Raw genomic sequence first — 24,447 nt, forward strand, 5'->3', positions numbered from 1 at the left:
ACTGTTCGGGAAGGTGGGCCCGGGTCGGTTCTGCTTTATGGAGCAGGTGTTTGTGCGTTGGGACCAAAATACGCCTATAGCTAATGGCCCAATAACTCAGATGGGTATGCTACGCAGCATTTTCAGCCTTTTTCGGCCAACTCAGCTCTATTTTTCAAACGTAATTATAAACAAGTTTAATAAGGGTCAAATTTAATTTTTAGTCCAAAAAGTAACATATATTTAACTAAAATAAATATTTTAAGAAATTTTTGTTGGCTATATAAAAAATATTTCACCATAAACTGTATTTGCATATATAAATATTTTAGCTATATATAAATTTGAGGAGAAAGGAGAGAATAGAGAAGAGAGGACTTTTGTTCAGCTTAACCCATTCAAAGTTATGCTAAACTGCTTATGGGTTGTGTCCTCGTAAGTTCGAATTTGCTGTCTGAATTGCTGGCATCTTTATCCTGTCCTCATTGGCAATGTCCCAAAAAATCATAAAGCTTCTTTCTAATTCTTTGGAGTTAAAAATTTGTAATCACATATTAATACATCATAATCATTATCCTATCAAGATTAATAATAATTAAAGAGACTATTTTAAGCTGAAAAAGTCTTTTTCTGTTTGGTGGGTGGGACATATGGTTTTGAGCAGTGGACTCCAAAAGAAGGTAAAAAACAGAAAACAAAGCAAATAACCCACTGAGACAAGCAAATCAATAACTCATGGCCCACATCACCCCCTGCCTCGCGGACTGTTTTCTTTTCCTTTCACTTCACCTTTTTAATTTGTCTTTGATGACTCCGATTCCTTTGATTCTTTCCAAATAGGGTGGGCTGATTAGCCTGATTTCTCTTTGAATCCCAAATCGATTTTCTGGGTTTTGATTAGAAAGCAAAAACAGAGAGAGACAGAGACAATGGCAATGCCATGGACCATGACCCTGTGGATGGCAAAGATGGTGTGGGTGGCTCTGACTGGGTGGGTTTCTTCTTGCTTGATTGTTGCTGATGAAGTTGCCAACTCTCTCAGAACGGGTGATATCGGCCCTTTCCACGTTGGCTGATTGGGTTGTCGAATTCAACAATCCAAATCTCTCTGGGTTTGTCTCTGGGAACCCCTGCTAACTTTTTTGTTATATTAAAATCTCTCTGTCTGTGTGATTATTTTCTTGGTTGCTGATTATTGTGATAATGTCTATTATCCCATTAGGTGGTAGGTGAATTGTGATAGAATGAACACTTAATCAATTCAAACCTGCCTTTCTTGTCTGAGAACTTTTAGATTTGATATATGGGCTCCGCTCAGTTGCCAAGAGCACGTTTTTTAGAAGAAAAATTAAAACGTGTAAAAGATTTCGAAACTTTCTTCACTTTTCCAACAATATCTTAGTAGCCAAGTGGAGCTATACAATCAAGTTTAGGGTCTTGAATTATATATACACTGCAAACAAAATGACAATAAGAGTATCTTCGTTACAAAGTGAAGATGATAGGAGCCAGGAAAATATGGAATGAAAAGAAATAAACAATGTAAAACATTAATATAAGGAAAAAAGAAGAATATGCAAGCTGATCTGATCTTTGAGGCCAAGATAACATATAAGCAAGAGGACAGCATGCACTCAAGGACTATTTTTGAGCATAGAAGACATAATTTTAGATTGTTAAGAGTAAAATTAAAAGCAAAATATCATCAATTGCAGAAGCTGAGTGCCTATGTAGAGTTGCTAACTTTTGGTGATTCTCAACAAGCACAATTGAAGCAAATTTTTATGAAATCATCACAATTGATATGGAGGAGGTCATGCGCAAAACTAAATTTTTATTTACTAGCAAAATCCCACAAACTAAAACCTAAATAGCATAAGATATAGATAGCCTAGATCTAAAATCAAAGTACAATTTGGTATTTAATGCCTTTGCTAGCAATTACATTTAGCAACAATTAAACATCAATTAACTTTGGGACCCAGTGACTCTTAAGTATAAAGCAACTAAACAAGTTACACAATTTGCTTAGGGTAATTTCCTACATTGCCTCCCATAAACCAAGTTCTAAAAAAATTCATAAAAGATGTGAGCGAACCCCATCTCCTGCAGCAGCCGTCAAAGCAATATTCATGTTCAGTAAGCAACTCCTACGATATCATCTTCCTTGGATCAAACAATAACTTTGTGACTCCCTCAATAACATAGTGGGAACATTAAACCAATTATACATTTACATCGCTATTCCAACTATACAGTTCAGCCATAACATGATAAAGGTAGAGGTCATTTTTACCATGTAAAATTGTGTGGGAGTCTGGGAGATGACCTTGGGAAATTTAGGCTTAATACCGGCTAAAGGAATGGGGTTTTGTTTCCTACAGAAGTCATTTAGTTGGGCATGCAGATTGGAAGAGAAACTGTTTGTTTTAGAATCATTTAGGAAGATTTAAATGGAGGTTAGGTTTCTGGAGCTCAGTAACCTTCATTAAGTATTTAATCTGTGGTTCTATTTCATCCTCTTTCTAGTTCTGCAAGGTCCCTGTTAGTGGTATTTTGGAGATCTCATTCTCTCAATTTACCAGTTTCACTTATGGTTATTATACGCGAACCTCAGTAGAACTCTATGCATATGCTATATTATAGACCACATCTCTGTCATGCAAATACCACGGGTGCTCTGACCATTCATCTCGAGCTTTTGTTGTCTTCGCTGTTCTCTACCCTTCCACACACCCCTTCTTCTCTCTTTGCAAGTTTTGTGGCTGGTAATGTTGTATCATTTTTGGTTCATCATGAGTTCTAAATCTAGATTTAAGAGAAGAAAAGTCAATTTAAGAAGGCATGAAAGTTTCAAAATATTAGGTTCATAGTCACAGTATAGCTAGACAAAGAGAGCTCTGCCTGGATGATCTTTCATCTACTGTTGCTCTTTATTCCTTGAAGGGGTTAGTCTGCCCATATGGTCTTGTATGCACGTTAGTTCGTAGTCATTTGCTGTTACAATTTTGATGGTCATGATAGCTGCTCCTAAATCATGTTTGATTTAGTTCACCAGTTTTCTTTTTGAGGGGTATTACATTGCGGGAGAAATTTTATTTTCATGGTACAAAATTTGACAGAATCTTGTTTTTCTTTCCTTACAAAGATAATCTGAAACAGTGCTCAATTTTTGCTTATCTTTGTCTCTCACAAATCTGGCATGCATAAACTTCAGTGCTGCATTAAACACTTGGATTTGTGAAGTGTCTTCCTCTTCTTCATCTTCATCATAATCTTGATCTTGTGTTCTTTTTAAGGGTTACCTACTAGAATAAAAAAAGATAGTCAATGCTAGCTTAATATTTTTCCAGGCAATCAGACACAAAAATGTTGTATTTGTTCTTAATGTATCAATAGATTGTGAGTGCCAAAAATATAGATCCTGAGCCTCTCTGTTTTTTTTTTTAAAAAAAAAAATTTATGAACAATAATTTATTAGGAGAAAAGGAAAAGCCTTCATACATACAAAATATACAAGAGATGCAGCCACCTTATGGTGCCAAAAATCTACAAAGTTAACCAAATCTACAAGATTTGAAGAGGAAAAATTAGGAACATAAGCTACAGCCCAATCTAATAGAGATCAAAAAGGAGGATTTTAAACATAGCACATTAGACTTGTAGTCCTCAAATAGGCATCGATTTCTTTCTCTTTGGGTGCCCCACGTTAATAATGTGGGGATGACTTTCTAGATGGCCTCTTTGGAGTGTCCCAGCCCTTGAGTCTTCCAATAGTGAAGCAACTCTAGGATATTGCTAGGCATGACCCATGAAACTTCGAATAAGTTGAGAACCAAATGCCAGATCTCACTAGTAAACTCACAATGGATAAGGAAGTGGTTTACGGTCTCCTTGTTCTTTTTGTATAGGCAACACCAATTAACAAGAGTAAGACCCCTCCTCCTAAGATTATCAATTGTGAGGATTTTACCCAAAGTTTCCGTCCAAATGAAGAAAGCAATGTGAGTTGCAGTGTTCACCTTCCAAATGCTCTTCCACGGGAACAAACAAGACTCCTCAGACCATCAAGTGTTATAGTAGCTAGTCACTTCAAAGCCGTGATTGCATGTAGGGGTCCACAACATTGTATCCATCTCCTCCAAATGGGTTTTCAAGGCGTACAAAAGGTTGAGGAATACAAGAAGAGACTACAGCTCCGAATGCTGGACTACCTTGAAGAAACTTAGATTCCAATGGATATATGTACCAGAGGCATTCAAGTAATCTGACAGTAAGGCTTCTTTGTCATGAGCTGTAGAATAGAGTTCGGGAAATGAGTACTTGCTGCTTCTCCCTACCAAACATCATGCCAAAAGCGAATGCGAGACCCATTCCCAACTCCGAGGAGAGCAAGTTGTAGAAATTTTCCCAGTCATTCCTAATATTCCTCCAAAGGCCCACCCCATATGGCTCTCAAGTTTCCTCTGAACGCCAGCCCCCTCTTTGGATCCCATACTTCTCATGAATCACCTATCTCCATAGGAAATCCTCTTCTTGTAGGAATCTCCAAAGCCATTTACCCAATAAAGCTCTATTAAATGGCATGAGGGTTTTCACATCCAACCCTTCTCTAGGAACTGGGGAGCAAATAGTCTTCATGTTCGCTAATGAAGCTTAGACTTACCACCTATGCCATCTCAAAGAAAGCCCCTTTGAAGACGCTTCAATCTTCTAGCTATACCGGCTGGTAAAGGGAAAAGGGACAAGAAGCACATTGGTAAATTGGATAATGTTCTCTTGATAAGGGTTAGGCGACTGCCTCGAGATAAATAGGTCTTCTTCCAATTAGCCAATCTTCTTTATGTTTTCTCAACTACCACATCCCAAATAACTTTTGACTTAAAAGAAGCGCCCAAAAGAAGTCCCAAATATTTCAATGGCAAAGATGATTTGTTACAAATCAGAATGTCGCCCCCCCCCCCCCCCCCCCCCCCCCGCAACTAATTTTGATTTTCGAAGATTGACCTTCAAACGTGAAATAGCCACAAAACACGAGAATATGTTCCAGATTAAGGATCTGATCTCAATATGCATCACACGTAATAAGTGTCTCATCCGCAAAAAGAAGATGGGTGATTCCTAAAGAGGCTGCGTTTTGGAGGTTGACCTTGAAACCAAATAAATAATCCATAGCCATAACTCTAGACAGCATCCTACTAAGAAACTCCATGACAATTACAAATAAGAGCAGTGACTCGAGTTCTCTTTGTGGAGGCCCCTGGAACTAGCAAAAAAACCATGTGAACTACCATTAATCAATAGAGAGAATCAGGCTGTGAAGATAGAGGCAGACATCCATTTCCTCCATTTTGAATCAAAGCCAAGGCGCCCCGAAAGGTAGGAGAGAAACTCCCAAACTTGTACCTGTAACATAAGCATGCATAATGTGTAATCTAAAAAGTCATCCTACTTGTTTCTTCAATCCTCATAAACATGTTTATTTTAAATATGGTTCATGAATTCCAATTATTAAAGCATACAGTTGATGATTGTCAGTCCATTGAGCTAATATAGACATAATGGAAGTAAAATAAGGTAAACCTGCAACAGGCAAATAACCAGTATCGTTATTTATGTCTTCTTTGTGAGTAAAAGGTTCTGCTGTTAAAATTCCAGTTTGTTTTCTATGGTGTAGTCTACCTACTTGAAGTTTGAGATGGCTTCTTGCATCTTTTATGATTCATAGCTAAATTTTTGTCTGCGTGCAGATCAGTCAAGGTCAACAGGTAACAAGAAATGAAGGAGATTGAATATGTGGCATAGAGATGTAAAGCTATCTATGATTTCAATGAATTCCATGACCAGATCTTCTTTAATGGATTTCTAATTTGTTTTATCATTTTTAACAAGATTGTATAGTGGTGAAGTCCTTTGTACTGGAAAGGATTATTGTTGGTTTATCAGTTGGGAGCTCTTCGGCTTTTAATTGGCTCTGTAAAGGTTACATCAACATTGTATAGCTAATAACTGTGTCAGTGTTTTGATGCTAATTTGGTGGTTGTGTGACATTTTATTTGGCAGTGTTTCCCTGAAGAGGCTCATCATTCTTTGTGGGTGTTTTGTAAGCTAGAAGAGAAAAACGAAAAAACAGGTTCAAACATAAACATTGGGAAGCCTGAAAAAGATCTAATGTTTCTTATTAGAATCGTTTATGATGTTCTGTTAGAACTAGAATGCTATCGACAAAGCTTAGATGAAAGTGGATGAAACATAAACATTGCGATGCTCTGTAAATATTTAAAAGGTGGATGAAAGTGGCTTTGCCATTTTTTTTTACAGAAACCATTCCTGTCTGTGATATCAAACTAGGGGAGCCCTTCATTTTCGTACTTCTGATGTCTTCGTTGCTTTGATTTTGTCGGCCATAACTATAACTTATTATTTGATTGGTTCCACGTAGTTGACAAATTGTTGAAGGGAGACTTTATATTATTCATGCCGACATTGCTTTAGCTCTAGTAATTAAGGATCAGATGGCATAATTGGCTCGTGATTATGTCTAACAAAAATTGAGGTGTGTCATAGTAGAGTATATCATGGAGTTCAAGAATAATAATCACAATTGAAAACGATTACTAACTTACAATTGAAGAATATCACTGAGTCACACTTAAAAACTATCACTGAATTACAGTTGAAATTTAGCCTTAGGGCTTTATTTTGTGTACCTAGATCACAGCCCGAATTATGTAAACCTCTGTGTCCTTATTCTTATTATTCTGCTTTATTATTTATGCATTATTAGTTTCTTTCAAGGTTGACAAAGTTTTTCGAATGTTTGATTTTTCACATGCAATTTTAATTACCACATGTATTTTATTTTAATTACCACATGTATTTTAATAGAATATGTGATTTGCATATGTTAAGAATATATGTCTCGAAAATTTCTTTCAATCCTGTTCAAAGGAAAACTCGTTTTCTATAAAAAAAAATAAATAAATAAAAAAAAAAAAAAAAGGAAAACTCGTTCTCTTTTTTTTTTTTTTTTTGTCAAAATTCACTCATTAAAGAAATATGCTATAACTAAATTATATGCTTAAACCCAACAATATATATATATATACTGCCTCTCTGAACAAAGTTTTCATTTTTTATTTATATTTTTTTGAAAGTTTCTTTTCTCTCAATGTCTTCTAATTATCAGGCAATTCCAATACTGACCTTTACTCGACTCAGATGAACTTTCCCGCGTCCAATTGTGGTCCTCACTGTTAACCCCACGAGGGCCACGACACCGTTTTTATGGAACATAGACCGGACCTCCTGGGCTGGCTTACAGTTAATGACCGTTATAAAATTCTTAAAAATCTTCTTCAACCTCCAAGCGATCATATTCATAACCCAGAACTTCCATTTCACTAGCTTTAGTGCTTCATATACAGACATTCCTTGATTATTGCTTGAAATGTTAGCTCTTTTTCGAGTATCAACCAGTGCCAGACAATTTAGCAGTATTGTTAGATCGCCTATCTTGAACTGTGTCCAAGTTATTATCCCACTTCTGTGCGATCTCAAGGTTCTCTATGGATCCCGAATTGATCTTTACCACTCGGTGAATGAGCCGGGAATGGACAAATTTGCGATACCCGGAAGAGATTATAGCGCCAACTCGGGTGTGGCGCGGTCTAACTGGTTGATTACTAAGCTCTGCAAAGAAGGAAAAATTTGCGAAGCACGCCTGGTGTTTGATAATATGTTTGAGAGAGATGTGGTCACATGGACTACGGTGATCACGGGGTATATTAAGTGTGGGATGGTTGATGAGGCGAGGAGGTTGTTTGATAGAGTGGATGCTAAAAAGAATGTGATTACTTGGACTGCTTTGGTTAGTGGGTATATAAGGTTGAATAGGATTAAGGAAGCTGAGAGGTTGTTCTATGAGATGCCAGTTAAAAATGTGGTTTCTTGGAACACAATGATTGATGGGTATGCGAGAAATGGTAAAGCTGATTTGGCTTTGGATTTGTTTGAGAGGATGCCGGAGAGGAATGTGGTTTCTTGGAACACTATTATAACAGCTTTGGCACAATGTGGGAGGATTGACCAGGCACAGAGGCTTTTTGAACAGATGTGTGAAAGGGATGTGATCTCGTGGACGGCAATGGTTGCCGGTTTATCAAGAAATGGAAGGATTGACGAGGCACGGTTACTTTTTGATAGGATGCCTGAAAGGAATATCGTTTCGTGGAATGCTATGATTACTGGTTATGCGCAGCATAAGAGGTTGGATGAGGCCCTTGACTTGTTTGGGAGAATGCCGGAGAGGGACTTGCCTTCATGGAATACCATGATTACTGGATTTATTCAGAATGGGGAGTTAACTAGGGCATGGAAGTTGTTTAATGAAATGCCCCAAAAGAATGTGATATCTTGGACTGCGATTATCACAGGATATATTCAAGATGGGCAAAGTGAAGAAGCATTGAAGATTTTCATGAAAATGCTGGTGGCTGATGGGGTGAAACCTAATCAGGGAACTTTCGTGTCTGTTTTGGGTGCTTGTAGTGATCTAGCTGGTCTTAGTGAGGGACAGCAAGTTCATCAGATGATAAGTAAAACAGCCTATCAGGATCGTCCATTTGTGGTATCAGCACTCATAAACATGTATTCAAAGTGTGGAGAGTTGGGTACAGCTAGGAAGATGTTTGATGATGGGATGACAAGCCATAGGGATTTGATTTCTTGGAATGGTATGGTTGCGGCCTATGCACACCATGGATGTGGCAGAGAGGCAATTAATTTGTTCAATGAAATGCGGGAATCAGGGTTCCAACCTGATGATGTCACCTATGTGGGGTTGCTCTCAGCTTGCAGCCATGCTGGTTTGGTGGAGGAGGGGCTAAAGTATTTTGATGAGCTTGTGAGAGATAGGTCCATAATCGTGAGAGAAGATCACTACACATGCTTGGTTGATCTCTGTGTACGTGCAGGGAGGCTAAAAGAGGCTTTTGATTTTATAAAGCGACTTGGCACTAAGCCAGCTGCTTCTGTTTTGGGGGCTTTACTTGCTGGATGTAATGTTCATGGGGATGTGGACATAGGAAAGCTGGCCGCAGAGGAGCTTTTAGAAGTGGAGCCAGAGAACGCAGGCACTTATTTGTTGTTGTCTAACATATATGCTTCAGCAGGGAAATGGAGAGAAGCTGCTAAAGTGAGGTTGAAAATGAAGGATAGGGGGTTGAAGAAGCAGCCTGGTTGCAGTTGGATAGATATTGGGAATAGTTCGCATGTGTTTGTAGTTGGTGATAAGTCTCATCGTCAGTCTGAACTTATTTGTTCTTTACTTCATGAACTTCATGCAAAGATAAAGAAGGTTGGATACGTCCCAAATGATGATATGATAGGAGATGAGGAATTTTCAGCGACGTAAGTCTTGAATTGGCAGGAGTTTGATGATACTACCTAGAGGTGACATGCAGAATCCGCCAAAAATAGTTGCCCATATTTAATTGGAGAAGAGCCTGTTCATCAATGGTGATTTGTGAGTTAAAATGATGGGCTAAATGCATAATTGGCATTTGCGATTTACCTCTTTTTACAAAGGTATTGGGGTTTTAAGAAGTGACCAAATTGATACTTTGTACTTTTTTCAATTTGATTCTTTCGTCCATCTACTTATTAAAAATCTAATGAAATTCTTGAAAAGCCATGTAAAACCAATAAAATATTGTCGCTCATACAAAATACCATCTCAGTTTGATAAAAAATAAATAAATAAATAACAAAGGTGGTTGATGGGGTGGCTCTCTCCTCTCCGTCACACGGGGTAGTGGGTGTGGGGTAGGGAGAGGGAGGCCAGTCTTTTGTTTATTTTTTTTTTTAACCAAAGCGGAAGAGAGGGAATGAGGCAGTCATTCATGAAGAAGGTTTTGAGATTGTTGGATCACCCCTAACCTAGGATGGGTGGTTTGGGCACCTCCTTAGGGGGTTTTCAAGGTGGCTCGGGTTCACTTGGGGAGTGATTTGTTCACCCTTGAAAAATATTTTTGAAGTAGCTTGAACAACTACTAACTTGTGAGGGTATTTTCAATGAGTTTTTCAGGGTAGTAGCCCAATGGGGGGTAATCCGACCAACCCTTAATACGGTTTTTAGGGTAGCTCGAGCCACCTCGAAAACTCCCTAAAAACATAAATAACTCAACTCAAAACATCCTTCCAAAAAAAAAAAACTCAACTCAAAACATAAACAACTCAATTCAAATATAAAACACTCGTAATTTTTTATATATATTTATGTCATGTCAAAATACTTTTTCAAACCAAAAACAAAATACACCATCCAAAAACACCTTAACAAATAAAGTTATAAACTATAAATATCTTTGCTTTTAACATAGCTATAAATATCTTGTTTCTTTTTTTTCTTTTTCATTTTTTTTTTTTTTTTTTTTTTGAAATTTGAAAGAGCATAAAAATGAAATGGATGAGATAATGACCTCTTTGTACCTAAGCACCAGAATGAAACAACAGAGTAATGGCCTGGTTTTGGTGGCATTAGGCCTGAAATTGAAATGGTGCATGGTGGTCCTGCACTTCCTCATACGTCCATTTCAATCAATTAACTGGGATGCAAATGATGGCGACCTTTAATATAATTTCACTTGGATTTCTTCGTGTCTTGCTGCTTTTCCATATCTTACCAGATAGCATGAAAGAGAACTACCATTCTAATTTCTACCATCCCAAACTATGGAAATTTTAGAATACTTTGTTTGTGTGCTGAGAAACGCTAAGAAAATTAAACAAAAAAGGTTTTTTTTTTTTTTTTTTGGATGGACTATGTATAGAATGATCTATTTAATAACGTTTTAAATAGCAAGAATATATTTGACTAAATTGAACACCCATAAAAGCCTTTTAATAACGTACCAATAACATAGGGAGTGATTTTGATATTTTTCCAAAAGAAGAAGAAGAAGAACAATGAGTTTGAATTTTCTTTCTGTTGAGTAAATTCAATGAATTCGACATTTAATCACCCTCTGTTGAGTAAATTCAATGAATTCGACATTTAATCACACTTTCACATGTGTTTTATTTTTAAATAATAGGATGAAGAGAAACTTGATGTCTAAGGCAGAATGGAGTATTAGTCAAATGGCTTGATTGAAGGCGAGTCACCAATAATAAAATTATGTTAGGGACCATGGTCGGCTGAAGTAGTCGAAAAGACTGTCCCTTGCTCTTTTTCTTCCATTAAATGCCACTTTACTTCCTATGATGAAAGTTGGTATATCATATTAATTGCTTCTACAAGTACACATACTCCAGCAGAAGAATGACAATAATTCACAAGTAGTTAAAAACAAGATCATGTTATTGGTTTTATGATACATATAGGGATACCTCTAATGGCTTATTGTTTTTATTGTATTTAAAATGGGTAACGGGAATTAGTCACGAACATTTTACTTAGACGTGATTATAATAGTTCCTTATTCGTAACGAATCAATGTCTCGAGTGTCTTGAGGGCATAAACGGTAAGGGGTCGCGTGCACTCTCTCAAGTGGGTTCAATCATTGCTCAACCCTAACCTGATCGAAATCCCAATTGTAGTAGGCTTATAGTCTTTGATGGTATAAAATAGGTTGCACTAGAGATATTGTTAAATAGATGAAATGTGGTCCCCAAGATGTAGCTCAATCGGCTAGGACTATACTTAATGAAAGTGGAGGTCACTAGTTTGAATCACTCTCCCCCCTCTTGTGTGGACATATCAAAAAAAAAAAAAAAAAAGATGAAATGTGTTTAAGTATTCATTATTATTAGAGGAATTACAACTTTTATTACAAATTACTTATAAATTGACTTGACAATTCACATGACATTTATTCATCAATTACTAAACTATTAATTTTGATTATGGCTAACAATGTCATGCGGACTGTCACGTCAGTTACTAAATAACTAATTTTAATTGTGATTAACATAATAATGCCACTTGGGTTGCCACATCACCTTCTAAGGAGTTGTAGTTGCCATAACATTTTTCTTTTTTAATTATTTAATCAAGCCAATATGACCAAGATTGAAACGACCTTTGTCCTTTCTTATAAAAATAACATGTATTATATATTTTTCTTTGTTTAATGTTTACATTTTTTATTATTATAAGATTGCTTGGGAAATTGGATGACCCAATTTGTTTGATAATTTGTTTATGGTAATGCTAAGTTGGACGTAACAGCTAACAGTCGGTTAAGTTGGGTGAATAACGAACAAATCAATTAGAAAAGCAAGTCTAAGCTACATCCTGCTATAACAGATTTGCACTTTTTTATTGTAATTGCTTCCATTGTGGAGATCTTCCTTTAAAATTAAAATGGCTTTTTTTTTAGTTATCCTCTAATAGCATTGCAAATTGCTTCCAATATTTTTACAAGACCTCAAAGATTTTAAATGTTATGATTATATTTATTAAAACTTTATATTTAGAACGAGAAATGCTAGGCTTATAAAACACTTTTTTTTAAAAAAAAAAAAAAAAAAAAAAGAAGAAGGAAAAATACATTTTATCCCATGAACTATTCATCCCTGTGTACTTTTAACCCTAATGTTCAGGGGGGTAAAATGTATTTTCCCAAAAAAAAAAAAAAAAAAACTTACGAAATGACGTGGCACAACTTAATTGAATTTCTCAAAATTTGAATGAGATATGCTAGAATCTAATAAAAACTCCATATTTTGCCCATAAAAGTCTATACGGCAAGCTGCCACATCATCTTCTTTTTGTTTGTGTTTTGTCTTTTTCTCTCCACAAAAAATATGATGTGGCATCTTGTCACATGGACTTTTATGGCAAAATGTGGAGTTTTTATTAGATTCTAGCATTTTTCAATCATTTGAATTTATCTCATTATCAATCATGTTGTGTCATATCACTTTGTAAGATTTTTTTTTTTTTGGTAAAATATTTTGTAAGTCTAGCATTTCTCATTTATAACTCAAAGCCCGATTATAGAGAGTGCATAAGCCTTGTTTGGAATTGAACTCAAATCAAATATAAATATTAAATTTCAAAAATTCATGTAATTATGGATGCCTTGAGCGTTTGGAGTCTACACCGAGTGTGCATTTCATGGAAAAAAAATGGTAAAACTTGAGTTTTTTTCACATACTCAAATCCTACATTTACATTTGTAGTCAAAACAAAAACAAGAACAAATGTACAAATTTAGGATTGGTGATCCAAATTTGCAAATTTGTTCTTGAGTGATTCATTATGAAAAAAAAAAATATCAAGAAGCACTTCTATGTATGCAAAAATTTATCAAATATGATAAATAAAAATATAGTTCATTATGGGAAAAAAACAATTAAAATCCATTTCCATATATGCACAATTTTGTCAAGTTTAATAAATTAAAAAAGTGCCAAATTCAATTAATATTTTACCTAATTTTGCTTGTTTACCACATATTCCTAGGCTCAAAATCGAAATAGAAAAAGAAGGGATTTTGGTCGATTTCCATATATGATTATATGTCAAGATTTTATCTTCCTGCCCCTTTTCAATTTGAATAACAACATTTAAATTCTATATATGTCAAGATTTTAAATAGAATAACAACATTTAAATTCTAGTAAATCTAATCTGAATCTTAGATCATCTTCTATTGGCATGCCCCTTTTTTTTTTTACCCCCTTTTGATTCTTGGTACTCAAGGAAAATGTGAAAATCACAAAGAACATATATTTTTCAATGCATTGACGGCCAAATACAGTTTACAAGGCCGCAAGGAACAAACTTTTTATGTCTAACAGAAACAATCATCCATTCAAATAGACCCTTAACCGCATAATCTTCTTCTCCGGTGCCCCCATATAATTGCATTGATTTCATCATCTTCCCCCAACCCCCTGAGAGCTCCTCTTCACCAACACAATACTTCTTATCTCTCTGTCTCTCTCTTACTTTCACTCTAAGCCTGAAAAAGCAACCCAATCCATCTCTAGAAATGTCTCCCTGACAGCAATCAAACTTTCCCAACAGAACATAATCCAAAGCCAAAAGAGAAAAATCCCAAATCAAAAAGGCCTCTCAGAGAAGACAAACCAAACCAAAAAGTTTGAACCTTTTTCTCATTTTCCTCTCAATCGCTCATTCATGGGCTGCTCTTCTTCAAAACCCAACATCCTTTACCCGGAACTCCCCTCTCACCCTTCTTCTTCGTCGTCATTTTCTGCTTCAGACTCTTCGCATTCTTCACCGCCGGTCACTAGAGCTCTTTCCCTCCCAACCCCACTTGTCCACCACCCACCTCTCCGAAAGGGCGACACCCACCACCTTGTGTCTCTCACCTCCACCACCTATGGTTCCCTCCTCCTCATTGACCATCCTGACCCTCCCAAAAATCCTAACTTGAACGGTCAGGATTTCCCTGTTCACCACAAGATAAGCCCAGTCCCACCAGACCCAGAACACTCTTTGTCGCCAGACTCTGTAATCAACGCCTGGGAACTCATGGACGGCCTCGACGACTTTGAATCCGATTCCGAAAAGCCCGTCTCGTCGATTTTCGACCGCCCAATCGCCATTCCTAGCAAACCCAGTTCTACCGGGTACACGGGCAGTGACGTGTCAGTGAAAAAACTGTCTGATTTGTTTGAATCAGTGAAAAACTCAGAAATCGTTTCTGAAAAATCGTCGTCTTCGACGAAACCGCTGTGGCAGCATTTATCCGAGGAAGCTCTGCTATCTAAAATGGATCCCAATGTGGTTTATAGCTATAGGCGCGCATTGTCATCCAGGCAATTGAATAGCATTCAGCCCAAAGGAATACGATCATTGGGGTCCAGTCCTGTGAGTTTTTCATTTTCCAATAGTTGGTGTTTCTTGCCAGGCAGTGAAGATAGAATAGTGATCTATTTTACAAGTTTGAGAGGAATTCGGAAGACGTATGAAGATTGTTGTTCGGTTAGGAAGATATTTAGGGGCTTCAGAGTGCCGGTAGACGAGAGGGACATTTCCATGGATTCAGAGTACCGAAAGGAGCTGCAAAGCGCGCTGGGAGGAAAGGCAGTGAGCCTGCCGCAAGTGTTTGTTAGGGGGAAGTATGTTGGCGGCGCAGAGGAGGTCAAGCAACTCAATGAGGATGGAGAATTGGATAAGCTTTTGGAGGGGTTTCCGATGATGGATCCCGGATTCGTATGCGACGGGTGTGGAGATGCCAGGTTCGTGCCGTGCCGGAATTGCAGTGGCAGCCGGAAGGTGTTTGAAGAAGAGGAAGGAGAGTTGAGGAGGTGCCCTGATTGCAATGAGAACGGGTTGATTCGGTGCCCGGGTTGCTGCAGCTCATGAATGTGGATGAATGGATGCATGCCATTGCCAATAACAGATGCATATGTGTTGGTATTTGTTCTTGAGAAATCCTAGAAAATGTTACAAATCTGTACTGCTACAACTAAGAATGCCTTGAATTTATATATACTTAGGATTTTGTTTGAAATTTTGTTTATTCTCATCTGTCATTATTGTTAGGATTTTGGTTTATTTGTTCATTCTCTCTCTGAACAGCATGAAATAAAACCAAAAAGTTTCCCTTTTTAAATCTACTTCTCCATTTCCTTGAGTTTGTGAAGCTTCCATGTGTATATCTATTTATCCATTTGTGTGAAGATAGATACTCCATTATTTGGATGTGGGCTGGGAGAGTTGTTGGGGTTATGAATGCTCATTAATTTCTTGGCTGGTGTACATGTGGATGCATAGTATGTGGCTTTCGAAAATTTTGATCTTACTGATCTAATCATCCATCATTTGTTGAGAGAGAGTAGTTAGGGAAACCAATCTGAGAAAAAAATTTGTCTTTTGCAATAAAGAAACTCAATAATGTCACTTGTGAAAGGAGTTTCTTGTGCATGCAAATTACAAATAAGGGCCTGTGTTGGTGCAACTTGCAAGTTTGTGCATTCTTCAGTATCTCTAACAAAAAGAACTCTCATTTGGATAGTTCGGATAATTGGTTGCTGACTATTCAATTAGAAACAAGGATTTTGATGGGTTGAGCCAAAAATATTTTAGATAGGAGGTCTGCTGCAAACAACTTTACAAATTACAGTATAAGTCTCTGCTTTTCTGGTGTTAGTGGGCCATCATGCAATAGTTGCTGTATGTAGGTAAACAGGCTGATCAATTGGACCCGTTGCTGGCAATTTTTGACACGATCGACTTACTAATTTGACATGAATTTAACATAAATTAATCTACATAATTTTATACTTTATACCCTAATACGACCTAAACTTTATACACAATTCGAATTTTCACTATTACTCTCCAAACTCGACTGGTTCTCCCTCCATCCGAGTTCATTGATTTCTCTTGACTAGGCATGTTTGTCAGCTGAGTTGAAGCCAACACCTCTTTATGAGGGTATTTATAGCCATTGTCTCCATCTCGTTGCTGTATTTTTCTGGCACGAATGGCTTTTTTAGGTTTGAATATGAAAATATGTGCCACAAACGCGTCTTTGATTCCCTTTCATTGCTGTATTGTTACACATAAAATCAAAATGCCTTTGAATATTAGGTTTTTTAATAACAAACCTAAGAAAGGAAAATTTCCATTGGCAAAGTTGATAATTCTCAAATATTATAGAAAAAGATGTAGCAAACCATAAAAGAAGGCCAAAATTTATGAGAAGCCGATATATATATATCTACCCAACAGGCAAGAGGGTCTCCCTGCGTGCGTTGCTGAAAGCCTTTCCAATATACATGTACATTCAGTCTGTTATGCAAACTATACCGGTTTGTTGTTAGAATATATTTTCATAATTGTGATTGTAATCAAATCTGACAATCACAATTTGTCACCGACTCACCAGCATATTGTAGGTTGTTATGATCCTAGTTTTTCACATGGGTTAAGTTTAATCTTAACCATGTGTATATAAGCTCTTCATGCTCTCCTCGTAAGTTGGTTTTCAAGAGTGAGTTCGATCCAAAATTTATATCATAAGTCACTTGATGAAGATTACGGTGCACGGTTCTTTCACCAATGGTCTTTGCACATGCTTTGGAGCATAGTAGGAACATGATTCGAATAGAAATGAACTCTTGGTCACCATGCTCCAAGTTCACACAGAAGTACTGAGTGAGTTGTTCATTAGCTTCAAGCAATTAAACACACAAGATATGCTTTTTTTTTTTAAAAAAAAAAATTTCCCCTAAAGTATCAGCAAGAGAAGGGGAAGGAAATCAATGAGGGTCTTTTCCACTTTTGATTCTTATGGTGGACCAAAAAAAAAAAGAAAAGTGAGAATGCTTTCATAACAATGATGGGAAGTAGCCCATTTAGCAAAGTTATGTGCCCGAAGATTTAACTCTCCTAGAAACCTTGGTAGCAAACCAAGAAAAAAAAAAATTTCTAATAACATCAACCATAATGGGAGCACAATGACAGAAGAAATCTCCTTCCAACAAGACCTTCGAAGGGGAGAAAGAAGCTGCAACATCAACAGCAAGCAATGCAGATCACCAATATTTGAACATCTACTGCAGTGGAAGTGGAATGAAGTTGGCCCTGAAGGAGAATCCCCCAGCTCACCAATATTTGTTGTTCATTTCTCATCGGCCAATAACAATTCTTTGAAACTTAAGTCCTTAGGTGGACATTCTTTGGGTTAGGATGTTCAAAATAAATAAAGAAATAAAAGGAAAAAAAAAAAAAAAAAACTTTTCTATTTGGAAAAATATATAAATGAATTATGAAAACTATATGTCCACCTCCTTTCCCTTTTTCCATACGGCCATACCAAACTTCTCTATTAAGAACATGCGTTATTTAAAACAAATGAGGAAAAAAATTGGTGAGCTTAAAAAATTAAAAGGAATAGACACAATACAATCAAGAAATTTCACACTTTGCTTCCTATTGCATGTGATTATAGACTTCATAAATGAATAGAGTAATTCTATTTTCATACTTATTTATTATAATCATTTTACGCTGACTAACGTGACATATTTTAAATGATTTTTTTTTTAAAGTGACTAACATGAAAAGCACTTAAAACCGGAGGACGTTTAGGGAGCTAGCATGAAGATTTTCCAAAAAACTGCTGTTTCAGGGAAAAACTTCTTACATATAGATAAAGGGTTGTATCAGAAATGAAATGCACTCGGGAGGAGTTCACAATGTCTATTGAGACTGCTCGCAAGATATGGTTCTGCCGTAATGCGTGGATTCATGAATGTATTTTTACCCACCCAAACAAGGTAGCGCGTGCAGCCTCCGTGGCCATTGAAGAATTTCATGCAACTCAAACCGTGGATGAGGCACACCATGAACCACGGGAGATGGTAACCAAATGTTGGAATACATAGAACCTGGTGGCATGATACCCTTGGGAGTATCGCTGATATTATAAGACTCGAGCAATCTGCTCGGTCTTTATTTTTTGATTAATGTGAAGTCTGAGATTATTTATTAAAAAAAAAAAAAATGTCATGCCATACAGCATGAAATTAGTATTAAGAGTAGTATTATTCAATGAATTATGATGTGGGTTTTCTTATTTGACGTATCTTTGACACGACCTTATATGTGTTTGTGGTAAAATCTGAATGACATGATACTGTATGTCAAAAAATGGAATTAGATAATTTGTTTTTTTTTAAACATGTGTCACAATGTTATTAGGTTATGATGTCAGGTACCATGGTTTCGTTTATTAATGTGTTCTGGAAGGTATTTTTATTTTTTTTAATTTAAAATAACATTATGATGTAACATAAATGTGAAATAATTTTTAGTATTTTATGAGTGTATTGTGTTTTAAGTTGCTGATTAAAGTTTTTTTTTTTTGGTTTTGAAAAGATAAAACATAAAACAAAAGAGAGAAGGAGAACGACTTGACAAACAAATTAAGTCCATAGTTTTAGTTAAAGATTGGACGAAAAAAATTGACAAATAGACTTATTTATTATGAGTAATGCTAAATATTATATTTTTATTTTATAATTATTTAATAATATTCAGTTATTCACGTGACAATATTAACATGACACTCTTAATTAATTATTAATTTTTTTTATTTAACACAAATTAATCCATAGATTAGTTGAGAGACCTACACTAACCTTATTAAATGGTTAAATAGAATGAATCAAATGATAGTATTATTAGTATCTAGCATTTGTCATTTATAATTAGAGCAAAACTCAAACTATTAATGATCAAAATTAGAGACCAAGGTTTTTTTTTGGTTTTTTTTTTTTTTTTTTTTGACATGTCCATGCAAAAAAAATAAAAAGGGGATTCGAACTAGTGATATCCGCTTCGTTAGGGAGACTGAGGTTCTTATTAGCAAAACTAAGGTTAAGGGTTGTGAAGCAATTTTCCAATTTAAAATAGAAATTTGAAGGATTAAAAATGAAGTTTAATAATATTTCATAAAAGATCTTCAAACTATTCTCTCACACACACAGAAAGAGGGAGAGAGAGAGACAGAGATGGAGGGGAATGGGTTCGAAGGAGACTTGAACGGGGAGATATTGGGACCGTGCCTGAGCAGCTATGTGGACGAAGGAAGCACGGAGAGCCACAAATACTACCTGGCGCGCAGAACTGTGCTGGAGATGCTCAAGGACAGAGGCTATGCCGTGCCCACCTCGGAAATCGAGCTCTCTCTCAAGGACTTCCGAGCCATTCATGGCCAGAACCCCGACCTTGAGCGCCTCCGAATCACCACCAACCTTCGCGCTGACCCTTTGAAAAGGGTAAGCATTTTTGGGTTTCCCTTGATTTTTTCTTTGTGTCCTTGTTTAGAAATGCTCAACTTGGACTCCTAGTTATGGATGGCTTAGTTCAGTCAAGGTATTTTGTTTTCTTGGGTGCTAAATATTGAAATTTTTTGGCATTATGCATTTGGTTTCTGTTTGTTTTGTTGCTGTTGGTCCTCCATCAGGTGAGCTTAAAAAACTGCATTTTCATTAGGGTTTAATTGTGAGCATTTATCAGTGAAAGTGCACTCCAAACTGTATTGAAGGCACACACTCAACTTATTTCAACTATTTATTCATTTTCTTGTTGAGGTCAGGTACATTAGTCATTCTGACCCTCTATCTTATAGGCATGCGTTTTCTTTAACCATACTTTTCTTGTCCTCTCATTTGAGCCCGTTTTGTTCTACCTTTAATTTTGCTTGAAACTGATTTCATCACTGTCACCTTTTACAACCGAGAGGTAGTCGTCTCCGTTCCCTTAAACCCCTTTACCTGAAGTAGGCAGGATCAATCCAAGTCCCTTGGGTGATGGCATGAGACTTTACCAGTTGAGCTATGGGGCTCCAGTGGAGCAAAGGGTAAAAACAAATCATCACCTCTCATTCATTTTGTTTCTGATTGATGGTACACTGGATTTTAAATGTCTACCGATCATTGCAGGGGTTGATGGCAAAATTGATGTTATTGATATTGTTAATTTTGCATCTCTATTATTTCTTCCGCTTAATTTTAATATTACCAAAAACCTTAGGACTGCAAAACAATGTAGGCTGTATTGCTCTTCAAAACAGTCTGGTAAATTTATGACTTCATTTTTTTTTTTTAAAAAAAATTGTTCTGTGTTTTTTTTTTTTTTTGGAATGATTACTGTTGTTTGATGAAAATATATAATGTTAGTTGTACTTGACATGAAGATTTTTATTGAACTGAAATGTAATATTGACATGCTATAGTGTCAGAAAGAAAGCGGAGATGGGAGCAGTTGTATTATGTATTTATTTGCACTTTACTTGCTTTTGATTTTTGATGTTACATACTAACCTTTAATCATCGAGTATAATGCGTTTTTCATCGTTATTTTTAATGCAGATTCTGGTCATTTTCTGTGGACCTAGTATGATAAAAGTTAATTCGGTCCGCAGCATTTTAGCCCAGATTATGAACAAAGAGACTTTAAGTGGGTTGATATTGATAGTGCAAAACAATATAACAAACCAAGCTTTAAAAGCAGTGGATCTTTGCAAATTTAAAGTTGAAATATTCCAGGTTAGTTAGCCCTTTACCTTTTTATGTGTATATCTACCCTTATAGATACTATCTAGTGGCTCATTCTACTTATGCTTGACCACGGTTTGGTTGCTGAAAATTTAGGTTTTTAATGGGTTATATGCATCATTGTTGTGTACAAACACTTAAAATCTGGTGCATTCTTTATCACTACATGAGGGGATATGACACAAACATTTAATGTGGAAAAAAACTTCTATCCATGTTGAAAATTGGTTCCGAAGAACTCACATAACCATTGTGCGCTTTTAACCATGTGGACAGATACTTTGTCCATGATAAATTCTTCTATTCTTTGAAGTAACAATAGACTTCCTAAATTACTTTGGGGCACCTTTTTTTGAAAAATTGGTTGTTCATCTGACATTGTACTATCATGGATATGCCTCATTTAGAGGCATAAACAGACTATCATTTTTTTCTTAATTTTTTTTTTAAACATAAAAATCTGCATTTTGTGGCTTTGCATGCATGTCAGATAATAAAGTTATGTCTCTGTGTTCATGTCATCCTTCTGCCATCATGAAGTTTCTTTAAAGTTGGCTGTGCTGGTGTGTGTGCATATGTGTGCACGTGAAGTTCACTTATCTGAAACTTGTTTAGTAGTCTTTAAATTTGAAGCGGACAAATTACGATTTGTCCAGAAGCGTAAGCTGATGGGAAATGGCGAATTTAATTATTTATCCGTCTGTTTTTTGTCAGATCACTGACTTGCTTGTTAACATTACAAAGCATGAATTAAAGCCAAAGCATCGTGTACTGACTGACCAAGAGAAAAAGAAGGTCTTAAAAAAGTACAATATTGAAGAAAAGCAGGTCAGTTGTTTTATTTTATTTTAATTTTTTTGATTAAAAATTTGAGAAATGCTATGAAGGAAATATCTCAGGAAACATATCTTGCCTCATTTCTCTGGTAATTGTTCAAATCTAGGGTTAGTTTATGAATTTTTCTTCTGTGTCTCTAACGAAAATTTCTTTTCTACAAAGAATGTGCTAATAGTTGTATATATGGGTATCGGACATACTTATCTTGACACTGATCTTTAGAATAGTGGTCCAATGCTTCTTCAAGACAAGTCAACTCAACTAAGCCTTGATCCCAAGTCCCAATTATATGGGTTAGCACTTCTTGAGACAAGTGGATGAACTTTCTTGATTGATTGCTTCAATTACCAACTCTTATTTCCCCCATAGATTGATTGTATGACTTAGTGTGCCTAGAAAGTTTCTGGTTCTTGGGTGGAGAAGGGGGGGAAAATAAGAGGAAGTGTGGCCATCGTAGTTGTATTCTTTTTAATGGCGGATTTGTTAACAAATGTTTGGGACTCAATGAGATGAAATATTGTGGAATATAATAAGCAAGAACAACAGTTTAGCGTATGATGAATCTGAACTGCAATTCAGATTTCTCAGGGTTCACGGCACAAAAAGTACATAGTAGTGGTAAATAGATGTAGTCACTTGATTAGTAACAATTGAACATGTAAATTACTGGTGATATATGATCAGTCTAAAAGAACTGTGCAGCAAAAAGTTGCATGTTTCACATTAAGCTTCCACAGTTGTTCGTTAAACTTTGTTTAGGATATCCATTCTATTCTATTTTGCAGTATGAGACATTTTCTAAATGCTTTTTCCCTTTCAGATTAACATATACCCTTATGTTGATTCTCTATGTGACCATGTAAAGACAATCCTTTGTGTCATTTATTGCTATACTTTGTTGGAAGCTACTTTTTTGTAGAAACCATAGTTTTGAATAGTAGCCTGTAGTGGCTGCCACAACTGCTACGTAGTGGTGCGTGGGCTAGGCCAAGTGCACTACAGGACATTAGTGCCTAAGAGGGGGACATTGCTATCTTATTTTACTTTTTATAGCAGCTATGAACCTTAAGGGAAGGAAACTTGAAGAGCAAAAATTCACTCGAACCCCCAATTCATAGAAAGTTTTGCCTCTTGGAAGCAGGAAGTCGACAAGTTGATTCAATTTCATTCTTTGGGCTATAAGAGTTTGTGTACTTTCACTAATCAAAAAAGAGTTTAAATACTTTCATATGTGAGGAACGCAGATATGCTTGTTTTACACTAGGGCTGTGTATTAGTTTGAGGATTTACAATCAATGGATTCGTAAAACAATTTTGTGTATAAATTGCTTCATAGGAATTTTGAGAACGCCTGAGGCTTTGAGCTCTTGGGGTTTTCCTTCACTAAAATCAACTTTTTAATGAATTTGAACTAACATCTCACACCTAATTTAACCCACATATGAATAATGCTTCAAATACTTACGTCCAAATGAAATATAAGGGATTTCAAATTCCCAAGTAAGCTACTCAGCGTCTCAAAAAAAAAAAAAAAAAAAAAATTGCTTGAATTTACTCCGAGGCTTGGCATCCCAAAGGGAAAAGATGTAAAATGAATGCTACTTTTATATGAATCACCTCTTGTTTCTGTTGTTAGCTTGACCAAAAGGTATTTTCTCAGCTTGGAGATGAAATAGATGATAGTAGAGCTTTCAAGGGCTTTCCCTTATGCCTTTAGGTTTCTAATGTCACTGGTTTGCTTACTCAAGGTTAATATAGGTGTTGATTTGGCCCGTCCTGTCTTCCGAATTTGTTGCCGTAAATACTTTTTCTAGATACCACTGTTCTTTGTAGCAAGTGATGATACCATATTAGTTCTTCCATTTAATGCAAATGATTATGCTTTGTTTATCCAGATTGCTCAATGCAATGTTTTAATTTCAGTTTTGATTATCTTTTCAATTCCCAGCTTCCTCGAATGTTACAAAAAGATGCAATTGCAAGGTACCATGGACTAGAGAAAGGGCAGGTTGTGAAAGTCACCTATAGTGGTGAAATCACCGAGTCGCATGTTACTTATCGATGCATCTGGTGATGCTTTCTTTTATGCGGTTCTCTTTTGTGCCTTTCCTCTGGAAGTTGTAGAATTCTGTGTATCTTTTGATGTGTGCTTTATGGACACTTTTGAGTTACTCTATCTGATCCTTGATACTGATGTGTGCTTTTATGAACACTTTGGGTTACTATGATCCTTGCTCCTACATTTCTTAAGAGATTTGTATTCGCAGTCCCTAATGTTGAAAGAAAAAAAAAATATTGAAGGGTATGCCTTTTATGGTCAAAGATTTTGGGCACGTTTGATAAATAGAAGGGTCATTCCATTTGGAATAAGAATGTGTTGTTGGGAAGAGAAATTTTACACATTCCCAATTCTATACTCTCAAGTGCACTTATTAAAGATTATCATTGGATTTTGAGTGAATCATTACTGGATTTTGAATCTAATGGTAATTTTTATTGCTACGTCAGGGAGTGCATTTGAGAGTGTGGAGTTGAGAGTATGTATAGCATTTGAAATACAAGAAATTGGAATTGAATGA

General features: G+C 36.1%; 4 protein-coding genes across 4 annotated transcripts; all 4 read left to right on the forward strand.

The window, feature by feature from the left end:
• The first annotated feature begins 705 nt into the window (after positions 1-705).
• LOC148583244 (uncharacterized) lies at positions 706-6,002 on the forward strand. Its single transcript, XM_088511308.1, has 2 exons — positions 706-1,091; positions 5,730-6,002. Exon 1 carries the CDS (start codon positions 909-911, stop codon positions 1,053-1,055), a length of 147 nt encoding a protein of 48 aa, XP_088367434.1. The 5' UTR covers positions 706-908; the 3' UTR covers positions 1,056-1,091; positions 5,730-6,002.
• A 1,178-nt stretch (positions 6,003-7,180) lies between these two features.
• LOC132161619 (Pentatricopeptide repeat (PPR) superfamily protein) lies at positions 7,181-9,582 on the forward strand. Its single transcript, XM_059571778.2, has one exon. The coding sequence runs from the start codon at positions 7,430-7,432 to the stop codon at positions 9,392-9,394; it is 1,965 nt and encodes a 654-aa protein (XP_059427761.2). The 5' UTR covers positions 7,181-7,429; the 3' UTR covers positions 9,395-9,582.
• A 4,247-nt stretch (positions 9,583-13,829) lies between these two features.
• On the forward strand, positions 13,830-15,577 carry LOC132192025 (Glutaredoxin family protein). Its single transcript, XM_059607206.2, has one exon. The coding sequence runs from the start codon at positions 14,133-14,135 to the stop codon at positions 15,324-15,326; it is 1,194 nt and encodes a 397-aa protein (XP_059463189.2). The 5' UTR covers positions 13,830-14,132; the 3' UTR covers positions 15,327-15,577.
• A 3,848-nt stretch (positions 15,578-19,425) lies between these two features.
• NRPE5 (Eukaryotic rpb5 RNA polymerase subunit family protein) lies at positions 19,426-24,096 on the forward strand. Its single transcript, XM_059606797.2, has 4 exons — positions 19,426-19,750; positions 20,846-21,022; positions 21,746-21,859; positions 23,817-24,096. Exons 1-4 carry the CDS (start codon positions 19,484-19,486, stop codon positions 23,940-23,942), a joined length of 684 nt encoding a protein of 227 aa, XP_059462780.1. The 5' UTR covers positions 19,426-19,483; the 3' UTR covers positions 23,943-24,096.
• Positions 24,097-24,447: the final 351 nt, after the last annotated feature.

The sequence above is a fragment of the Corylus avellana genome, chromosome 10 (genome assembly GCF_965113065.1).
Source record: "Corylus avellana chromosome 10, dhCorAvel1.hap1.2, whole genome shotgun sequence".
Classification (NCBI taxonomy): Eukaryota; Viridiplantae; Streptophyta; class Magnoliopsida; order Fagales; family Betulaceae; genus Corylus; species Corylus avellana.

Coding starts and splice junctions, on each gene's coding strand:
- LOC148583244 (XM_088511308.1), top strand. CDS start 909: ATGGCAATGCCATGGACCATGACCCTGTGGATGGCAAAGATGGTGTGG.
- LOC132161619 (XM_059571778.2), top strand. CDS start 7,430: ATGTTAGCTCTTTTTCGAGTATCAACCAGTGCCAGACAATTTAGCAGT.
- LOC132192025 (XM_059607206.2), top strand. CDS start 14,133: ATGGGCTGCTCTTCTTCAAAACCCAACATCCTTTACCCGGAACTCCCC.
- NRPE5 (XM_059606797.2), top strand. CDS start 19,484: ATGGAGGGGAATGGGTTCGAAGGAGACTTGAACGGGGAGATATTGGGA. Junction 19,751..20,845: donor GCGCTGACCCTTTGAAAAGG/GTAAGCATTTTT, acceptor TTTTTAATGCAG/ATTCTGGTCATTTTCTGTGG. Junction 21,860..23,816: donor ACAATATTGAAGAAAAGCAG/GTCAGTTGTTTT, acceptor TTCAATTCCCAG/CTTCCTCGAATGTTACAAAA.